General features: G+C 39.6%; 1 protein-coding gene across 1 annotated transcript; it reads right to left on the reverse strand.

Moving 5' to 3' along the window:
• Positions 1-1,192: 1,192 nt before the first annotated feature.
• Positions 1,193-10,523, reverse strand: LOC131237356 (uncharacterized). The gene is made up of 5 exons (XM_058235072.1): positions 10,093-10,523; positions 9,872-9,983; positions 7,483-7,556; positions 6,822-7,382; positions 1,193-1,483 (listed from the first exon to the last, which is right to left on the reverse strand). The coding sequence occupies exons 1-5, from the start codon at positions 10,303-10,305 to the stop codon at positions 1,358-1,360; spliced, it is 1,086 nt and encodes a 361-aa protein (XP_058091055.1). The 5' UTR covers positions 10,306-10,523; the 3' UTR covers positions 1,193-1,357.
• Positions 10,524-10,931: the final 408 nt, after the last annotated feature.

Below are 10,931 nucleotides of genomic sequence, written 5' to 3' on the forward strand. Positions count from 1 at the left end.
CTGCAAGCATGACACCACAAGAAATGCCAAGCACAGTGCTTGCCCTGCCCCTGAAAACTTACTTCTATATGGTACCAGTACATGGTAGTGCTTGTATCATGTACCAGGTATGCTTGTAATGGTTTGCAGTAGTTCGCATTTCAGTTCGGCGAAACAGATGAACCAAGGAAAACCTTGTAGGCAGGGATGCATGGTTTGTGCATGCATTTCTCTGTATACGGAGAAAATAAATCCTGTCGCACAGCTTTACCACACACGGATCCACTCACCAACCTGGTGACCATGGTCCAAATCATATTTCTAGAACTTGTGACTTAACTCATACTCATCCAAGTCAACTCGATCCGGCTAGATATTGAGTTCGATCACTGGGAAACTTGGTACTGGGCCTGACACGGCCTGGACTCTGAGAGACTTGTTGAGTCAACTCCACACGTCTGGGAATGACTCAAACTGAGTGACTCACCTCTTGGCAGAGATTTTATTAAAAATAAAGATGGTGGGAGTGGGGTAGGATTCGAACCTCAACCAAGGGAAGCAACACCCTTAGCCAGTGAAGTATCTGGGTTGAATTGGTTTAAGTTACATTTTATGCTACCTATGACAAATTGAACTATATCAATTTCCATCCCTAATATTTTCAATTTACAAAACTAAATATGGAGTCGAGTCGAGGAGTCTTTGAGTCAACCCAACCCAGCTTAACATCGAGTCGAGTCGAGTTTTTGGGTTTTTGAACTACAGTCCAAATGCAACCTTGACTTGTAATGAACTCAAATATAGGAATTTCACATCTTCTACAATTTCCTAATGCCACAAGCATGATTTCCTAGCCCATCCACATGCAAAGATGCCTTGCACGCACTCAAGGACCAAGCACACCTGACATGTTTACCATGTCATAGATGCCCTGGTCCAAAAATCAGGCCAGTCCACTCATCATGTTGGCCAGAGCACTTTACAAATGGCTGTCACTGTCAAAGAAACCTTGTTTTTTAGACATGCCCCAATGAGGAGCAGACTGTCATGACTTGTGGGCAAGGGAATGTACATGGCGGGGTCCACCTGCTGATGGCTTGGACGCTCACTGCACATGCCTGCATGTAGATGGGCCGGGCAATGCACAGGTGGAATTAGAAAACCTCAGTTTGCAGTAATCAATCAGAGTTTTTTTGGGGCAAATGAAACAGAGTTGAGCTTCAAATACATAAATATATAACACATCAACATTACAAAGATACAATACAGGCTTTCAGCTAGCTGTTAGTGTGAGGGACACTCAGCAATTGAAGGGCATGGAATTCCTTATCAGAATTGGCCATTAGAAAACAGAATAGGAAGATAAAAAGGAGTCAACTTACACACGATGAGGTGAGCAAGAAATCTTGAGTTTGGGGACTTTAAAGGAAGATGAGAACAATCTTGGGGTCCCTGACATGGAAACTGCTTCTGTTCCTCTCATCTTTGAACTTCTTTTAGATCCCTGATGATGCACAATACATACTTTGGATATTAGAATCCTTCTCATCACAAGAACATGCCACAATTCATATCTGAATGTACTAAGTTAATTGAAGAAGATGGATGTGTGTGAGTTACGTGCCATTCATCAGGCACAGCCCGGTCTACTTATCAGGTTGGAGACACATGGGTACAGCCCAGTCCCTCCCTCCCTCCCTCCCTCCCTCCCTCTCAAAGTAAACAGAAAATCAACCATCCATCATCAATTACGCTTCATATGTTTCCTCAGCTCAACCGTCAAAACTGAAGAGACATGGCAAAAGGTACAATAAAATCCTCAACCGAAGAATATCATATGTTTCCTCAGCTCAACTGTCGAAACTGAAGAGACGCAGCAAGAGGTACAATACAATGCTCGACCAAAGAATATCAACATTACATCCAAGTTTTCTGTTCGTACAAGAAACTGATATTATGTTAATATTGTGGACGCCCCATGCTTCCTAGTGGTTGCTTGAATATTTGGCCGTGTCTTTGTTGCATATGGATGGTCACCATGTTTTATCTCTCACCTTTCTATTAAATTGCAAACAGTTGAAGAATTTGGGTTTTCCCATATGGGAGATTTTTGGTGCATGCGAGCAGGTCCAGTCCAAGATGTGCAAAAACAGTTACAGTGCAGCCAATACAGTTGCGCGATACGACGTTAAATCGTTGACCCCCTGAATTGGAAACTTTAACGACCATTTCGGGGCATAACAGCCATGACGCTCTGTAATGGTCCAAAAAGGATTGTAGCAGTCACGAAAATGGCGAGTATTTTTTTCCCTATTTAAATGTCATTTTCTCATTGTTTTTGCTGTTTTTAATTCCAAGACCTTGCCAAATCCATTATCCATCAAATTTCGACTACCCTTGCTATAGTTTTTAGGAATAAAACTTGAGATTGAAACGATTTAGACAAATCGAAGCTCCAGGGGTCATTTTCCAAAAATTCGAAAATGTGGTATTTATGCCCTTTTTTTTTAATTTGTAGTGCTAATAATTAATTATGATGTGTAGAGATTAGAAGCACGTCATTAGGTTGATTATTTTTATTAATCAGTTTGTTTTGTATTTTTTTGTGTTTTCGGAACCCACATCCACATGAGGCTCTCCTAGACTCCACATCCACATCTACGAGAGCATCACGTGAAGATGTCTCCCGTCACGTGGGACCCCTTCTAGCCAAACATGTCACGACATTCTTGATCTTTACAAGCAGTGTGCACACTCTCTCCTAGCCATATAGTTACTTCCCTATCTAAATCTTCATCAAATTTAACACTCTCCTCATCACGAAAACCCATTAGGACGAAACACCTCCTGTCAAGCAGCTTCCAGAACTTATTTTTCTTCTTCTACAGAGCAGCTCATTTCCCCCTCAACTCATCCAAACTTTATTGCATCAAGATCATCTCTCTTGACACTTTGGTACACCCCACGACTTGGCCATTTTGATGTGCCAATTGTTGTCTAAGTCACATGATTCCACCATTTATCAATCTATCACAATAGTTGCATTTCATTTGATGCCTAATACCACTCACCTTCTCACAATGCCATCATCTAATATCCTCACTTCCTTATTGGCCAGCCATTTTCTTACTAGTTATGGCCTATCTAAATCTTCATCAAATTTAACATTCTCCTCATCACAAAAACTCATATAATTAGGACGAAACACCTCCTGTCAAGCAGCTTCCAGAACTTCATTTTTCTTCTTCTACAGAGCAGCTCGTTTCCCTCTCAACTCATCCAAAGTTTATTGCATCAAGATCATCTCTCTCGACACTTTGATAAACCCCACGACTTGACCATTTTGATGTGCCAATTGTTGTCTAAGTCACATGATTCCACCATTTATCAATCTATCACAATAGTTGCATTTCATTTGATGCCTAATACCACTCACCTTCTCACAATGCCGTCATCTAATATCCTCACTTCCTTATTGGCCTGCCATTTTCTTACTAGTTATGGCCTATAAGAGTCTAATTCCAAATATAAGTCTAAGTGAAGTGTAAATAAAATATATGAGAATCCAAGTACTAAAAGGCTATTTAATAATCCTAATCAAATAATCAAGTCCAAAATCCAAATGCTCAATTGAAAGACTAAAGTAAATAAGTAGCTTCTAATTAAGAACAAATCAACTATCAAGCTCCAAAACCTGCTCAAAATGAAAAAATATAAACCTATAATTGCTATACATCCAAAAATCGCTCCAAATATGTGTGTGTGTGTGTGTGTGTGTGTGTGTGTGTGTGTGTATCAAATTAACTAATTAATATAAGAAAAGAATATGGTTAGATGCCTGTAGCATCTACACATCATAATCAACCATCACAACTACAAATCGGAACAAAAAAAATAATTATTTTTATTTTTTCATTTTCAGCATAATTAGTTCCAAAAATAAAAAATAAAAAAATATACATCAAACAAACTAATTAATACACAAACAACATTACATGCCTCCAATACACATCATAATCAACCATCACAACTACAAATCAGAAAAAATATATATACTTTTTTATTTTTCATTTTCAACATAATTAGTTCTGAAAATAGGAAAAATATCATTAAAAAAAAAAAAACCTTATTAATACAAAAAATGGGACCAACCCCCATTGCGTATTAGTATATATTGGGTATAGAATAGATTTGCTTCCTCTAAATGTCTACACATGATAATCAACCATCATAACTACAAATTGGAAATATATATATATATATATATATATATATATATATATATATATATATATATATATATATATATATATTATTTTTTATTTTTCATTGTCAACGTAATTAGCTCTAAAATAGAAAAAAAATACAAAAAGAATATCAAACAAACTGATTAATACACAAAAACAACATGGTTACATGCCTCTAATGTCTACACATCATAATCAACCATCACAACTAAAAATCAGAACAAAACACCCATTACAACATAAACAAAAGATAGCAACAGCCTAATGTATACAATCATATTCACCAATCTTTCCTAAATATCATTAAGAGAGAAAGCAGCCTTTCACAACCAAAATGCCAATAATCATGTAAATCAAAAACTTACTCATGAACAAGAGTGTTGCTCAGCCTGCATGCACATCTATATGCAAACACATATGCCAAGCTGGCAATTACATAGGACATTGGATTTGTAAATCAGGGGGGGCCCACCATGTGGATGACCTAGCCTAAAAAGTAGGCACGAAGGCCTACTTTTTATAATATTATATATAGAGAGAGAGTAATGGTCTCCTGCGCACTATACCGTGGGAGACCTTTGTGCGCACCATGCTAATGTACTTAGAGTGGGTGGGCTGGCGTGGTTGTTACGATGATGTGTTAGTGAAATCCATTCCAATCATTAGGTTCTTGCTGGTAATTTAACTGTAGGGGCAAAAGAACAGGCAACTTCATGGTTTATGTAGGCCACACCAAGAGAAACAATGGGAGAAGGGATGCCTATTGTTTAATTTTTATAGAGCTCACCGTGATGTTTATGTGTGAAATAGACTCCAAAATAGTGGAAGAAGGGACGCCTATTGTTTAATTTTTACAAGGCTCACCGTGATGTTTATGTGTGAAATATACTCCAACTATTAGCTGCCTCTTAACAATACATTCACGGCACAAAACTTTAGGCCCGTACATGATTTATGTGGGCCATACCAAGTGAAATTATTCAGACGGTGGGTGTTCCCTTCACTATTTCCACTTATATGGCCCAGTTGAATTATTAATGTGCGTGATTTTTAAGCCCTATTAGTAAATTCTTATCGCACACCTTATGATCAGAGTGGATTTCACATACATGTCAAGTCGGGCCCAACCCATCCCACGCTAGGGAAGGACCAGGAGCGGCTTTGATGGGATCCCCATATCCACCGAGGTGGGTGGGATCCCTAATGGGCCCACTGTGATGTATTTTTCTAATATGCATGTCATTCATTCGTTTTGAAAATTCATTTTAGGGCATGATCCAAAAAATGAAGCAGGTCCAAATCTCATGTGGGCCATATCAAGGGAAACAAGTTGGAGGGTAAGTTTTGCTCCGTACACTATTTCCCATTTGCAGTCCACCTGAATCACAGTTGGGGCTGCTTTTTTAGCCTTACAACTAAAGCAACTCACCTGATAGTCGGAGTGGATTTCGAAAATATATAATGATCAATCCACTTGCATTGGACCACCCCTTACCTGGGGAAATTTAAATGGCTTTTACGTTATGTGATAAGAATTGACTATGCAGTGAGGAGTGAGGAACTCACGATCATTTACACGGTGGTGAAGACTCAATGGGGCCCACCCTAATGTATGTTATTTACCCATATCATTGATCCATTTTTCCATATCATTTTAGGGCATGAGCCCAAAACTTAAGCATATCCAAAGCTCAAGTGGACCACACCACAGAAAACAGTGAAGATAATGATGTCCACTATTGAAACCATCCTAGGGCCCACATTGATGTTCATCTGTCATCCAACCTGTTACTAAGGTCGCGTAGCCCTGGATGAAGGAAAACACAAATATCACTTTGATCCAATATTTTTATGGCCCTAAAGAAGTTTTGAACGGTGGGCAGTCAATTCACATGGTTGATGTGGTGTGGTTCACTACAACTTTAGATATACTTCAATTTTGGTTGCATGCCCAAAAATGATCGAGCAAGACGGATGGACGGTGTGGATAGAACATACACATCATAGTGGGCCCCATGGAGTCTTCACAACATGGTAAAGGGTGGTGCACGCCTCACTGTATAATACGCAAACCAAGCCTAACGTGTGTGCATTTGTTTTGACCATACATTACTGTGGAGCCCACCTAAATCACGAATAGGGTTGATTTTTAGGCCCTAAGCTAAAACCGGGATTCTTCATCTATTGGACGAAATGGATTACACATACACATCACGGTGAGGGCCACCTGCTCCGGTCAACAAACTAGACCGTAAATTGCCACTTTATGGCCTAGTGCACAGGAAACCAGAGGCATGTGTGTGTGTGTGACCCACCTAATGAGTTGACTGAGCTGATTTCTAGCCCACAGCTACATAGTGGGGGGCCAACCCACTTCATGGGAAGCCACATGTTCATGTTGAACTGCCGGAAACTTCTTTTAAACCATCCAGTGTTTTTGTACACATGTAGCCAACCATATAAGTTGACTTCTGGGCAAAGTCAGCGACATAATGAATAGCAGAAATGGTATCATGCAAGAGGTGTGCAGAGAGGTTCATGTGGGATTAGCAAAGATCTGAATGAAATTCCAAAAGATAAAAATTAGTCACTTGCCTGCTCAACACTCTTTGCTGAATTGGAGGGTTGTGATCCATCTGGTTTGTTGTTAAGAAGATGCCGCTTTTGCCTCCCACTGTTGGTCGTATTTTTCAAGCTGAAACTAGTTGAATCCATCCTGGGACAACTAGCAACTATCTTTCTTGAGCTTCTCAGTGATTCTAATTCCATCTTATGTTTAGCCAGGTCTGCTTTTAATTTGAAGATGGCCTCATCCTTTTCTTTGTTCGATGACTGCAATGTCTCAACACTAAGTTGAATCTTTTCTATGCTTTCATTAGCATGTTCAACTTCAATGCGCTTACTCTTCAAGAGATTGGTATAATCGCTTTCCATCCTTTTAAACTGGTTCCACACAAAATTCCTTTCTGCTAACAATGCAGAGATCTCAGCACTTTTCTGAGAATTAAGCTTTTCATTTGCACTCTTTAATCTTCGTATTTCTTCTTGCAAAGTCTTGGTACGCTTATCCTCTTCCTTTGCATTTCTACCAGTCTTCAAGTCTTTATCACCTCCCTTTCGTTTATCCATTCCTTGAATACTTAGCTCTGACTTTTCCTACAAATCAATAAAAGCAATCAAGCGGAATTCAGACAGTATTCAAGGGACTTCAGACTCCATAAATGAAGAATAATTCAATAAAGTTAAAATTACATACCTCTCTCTCTGAGAGTTTGCGACCCAAGTAGTCAACAACCTGTTGCAAGTCCTCCAAGTCACTCCCTGACCTTTCTGCTTTGCACATAAATATATATTAAAAAAATAATAATAAATAAATAAATAAAAGTAGAACAGGGTTCAGTTCAGAAACTCCAAACCCACATGCAAATTATTTCTCTAAACTATTAATTACAATATAAAGTTAGCCATTCTAAAACGTTTAGGCCTAAGAGGGCACATTATCTCAACTTCAGTCTATCCATTCAAAACCAACAATTATATAAATGTTAAGGAATATTACAAAGAAAGACAGAAACTGCATGTCCTTACCATAGCTAAAATTTAAACTTTGAAAATTAATATAATCAAGAATCGATGTAGAAAGTTTGAACTGCTCTAGAATATCCTAATTATTAACATCAACATGAAGTAATTTACTTTATCTTTCCTTTAGAAAATACTGTCATAGTACAAATTCAATTCCACTCTTTTCTATACAAAAAAGATAGCCATTAAGACAAGAAAACCTAAAGAAAGGGACCAAATGTAGCTATCAAACACTAAATGTTTCATTCAACATGAAACCTCCTTTCCCATCTTACTCCGAATTTTCATGCCACTACCATCAGTAAACACATTTGATGAAGTATACCAGTTCACCAGATTATTTGGTCTCCACAGTTCTCATTAAAGGAGGCAATGGTCAACCCATTTTCAATTTGGGACCCATGCAAATTACCGTTGTTACTCTAATGGGCATCCTCCTTTCCCAGATTGTCCAAAACTGTAAGGCGTTTATCATCCACTGATCCACGAAATTATCTGATCCCCTCAGATTGTGTGTGTGGAGATAAGCCACCTGTTTTTTCACTTGCAGACCAACACAAAACATGGGTTGGCACTTTCCTTTTCTATCAATCAGAGCCTCAGGTGTCAGCTACGTAGGCGGCCCAGAAAGCTAAGCTCCCTTTCCACTTAAATAAAATGGGGCAGATATCCCTTTTAAGAACAAAAGTATATTTCAACTTTCAATACTTTGCTTCTTATTCTTCTTCTGAAACCACCTAAGAAGACACTCACTCCCACACCAATAGTTTAGACGAACTGCATTTAACAAGCCCAATGTATCAACTAATCAAGCAGGTGTAACAGAAGTTGAGCATCAATGAATACAAATCATATGGTACAGTGGCATGCGATGCATTGTGGATGGCAGACCACATGAATACTCTCTTCTAATTAAACCAAACGAACAAACCAAAAACAGAAAAACAAAAGGCACCCAAATTATTTAACAGGAAAAGAAGTTTATTCTCATGTTCCAACAAGAACATCTTTACTTCTTTCTTCGTTTTGGGTTAAACTGTATTAATGGTATAAATAAATAAAAATTGACAAAAATGATTGCTCCTCTCCTGAGAGTAGCCATACAAATCAACTCAACTTCTCGGCCGTTTATCTGATGGCCCCACTGCATAGGCCCATGCCCTAAAGTCAGGATGGTTCAGTCACCAAACACCCACATATGCATGAATGAATGAGCAGCTAAAAGAATTGACTAATGGTCCACATGCAACGTGCAGGTGTGGCCCATCTGATAGACAGGACCAACCTGATTTTCCATGGCACATTTTCTGAGATGGAATTGCCTGTAACCCCAAGCCCTATGGGGTGCCCTGTGAAGTTTGTATTATATGCACTCTGTCCATCTGTATTGCCACCTAATTTTACGATAGGAGTCCAAACATGAGAGAGATCCAAAACTCAAGTGGGCAATGCCACAAAAACAGTGGCAATTGAACACCCACCATTGAAACCTTCTTGGGGACCACAGAAGTTTTGTATCAGGCTGATAGTTGTGTTTTTCCTTCATCCAGGTGGAATCACCTCATGAACAGGTTAGATGATATATAAACATCACAATCAGCCCCAGGTTGGTTCAACAGTTGGTGTTTCCACCCCACTGTTTCCTGTGGTGTGGCCCAGGTTGACTGTTAGATCTCCACCATGTTTGGGTTCATGTCCTAGAATGAGCTGGTGAAATGGACAGACCAAGTGGATATAACACAAACATCATGATGTGTCGCACGGGCTCAGGGTGACAAGGCAAGCAGCTTCACATTTTTAGTAACTCCCAGCTGCCGACACCCTCAATCTCACACAAATGCCACATGCGGTGAGTAGAATTCGGCTGGCTTCTCTCATGAGTAGCCATAGCATTGCTGTATAAGACTATATCTCACAGTAGGAAAATAAAAAGTTGGGTTTTGAACTCCTTTCTCGGGGGCAATACATCAATTGAAGAAGAGAATCCAGAAAAGACCCAAATTGAGAGAGAAAGGACAGAGATGGAAACCCAAGTTCAAGGGTCAAGAAGAGAAACGGACCTGATTTCATCTTATAGAAGAATGCCTCTCCCTGCACCATTCCAACCACAAGATCCGATTTGACTGCCTCAAGTGTGCGGCCCATATCCGCCTCCATCAAAGAACTCTTAGCCTGTAAGGGAGAAAAGAAACCCTAAAATTACAAATAACGAAGGAGGGAATATGTTTGATTTTTTTCCTTTTCTTTTTTCGATTTCAAAAGAAGCGAAGAAATGAAGAACCTGACAGAGATGATCTTGGAGGAGACGGACGTCGGAGAGCCAGTGCTGGTGCTGGATGTGAATGCGATCTTGGAGAAGCTGACGATCCTTGGCTAGGGTTTCGACCTGGGATTGTTGGGATTGCAGCATCTGGACTAGGGCGTTGAAAATCTTCTGCCATTCGAGGGCGGAAGAGGAGGAAGAAGATTGGTGAAGATCTTTACTGTCCGTCATTGCATGAGAGACACAGAGAGAGAGAGAGAGAGAGAGAGAGAGAGAGCGGGAGGCTTTTGAGATTTCTGCAGTTGGAGATTTGAATTTTTAACGGTCGAACGGGAATACAACGGGAGCGACAGAGGGAGATGCAGGGATTTAGGTCCCGTTGGGGAGCGGATTAGGTGCGGGCCCTAGCTCGCCCAGGACGGTGCCGCCCTTACCATGGGGCCCACCTTGATGTATTAATTATATATCCACACCGTCTATCCATTTTTTTTCAGATTATTTTATGGTATGATCCCAAAAAAGAAGCAGATCAAATTTTCAGGTTGACCGTAACCTAGAAAAAATTGGTGATTGATCATTAATGAGCCAGAAAAGTTCTGGATCAAGCTAATATTTGTTTTTTTCTTTTTAAACAGCTTTGTATGACCTTATCAACAGGTTGGATAGAAAATAAACAATACGTAGGGCATTACAATGAGCCCTAGGAGATTTTTAATGGTAGGACATTCAATTACCACTGTTTCCTAGTATGGTCCACCTTCTTATTTTTTTGTATTATACTATTAAATGACGGCGTGGATATAGAATACATCATCAAGGTGGGACCCACAGTAAGGGCCGCACCGTCTTTGGTAAAC

The sequence above is a fragment of the Magnolia sinica genome, chromosome 2 (assembly GCF_029962835.1).
Source record: "Magnolia sinica isolate HGM2019 chromosome 2, MsV1, whole genome shotgun sequence".
In the NCBI taxonomy this organism is placed as follows: domain Eukaryota; kingdom Viridiplantae; phylum Streptophyta; class Magnoliopsida; order Magnoliales; family Magnoliaceae; genus Magnolia; species Magnolia sinica.

Bases quoted from the DNA above. Each gene is read 5' to 3' on its own strand.
- LOC131237356 (XM_058235072.1), bottom strand. From the start codon at position 10,305: ATGACGGACAGTAAAGATCTTCACCAATCTTCTTCCTCCTCTTCCGCC. The intron at 9,984-10,092 runs GTTCTTCATTTC...TCTCCCTTACAG, and splicing joins TCCAAGATCATCTCTGTCAG to GCTAAGAGTTCTTTGATGGA. The intron at 7,383-7,482 runs GTATGTAATTTT...ATTGATTTGTAG, and splicing joins GCAAACTCTCAGAGAGAGAG to GAAAAGTCAGAGCTAAGTAT.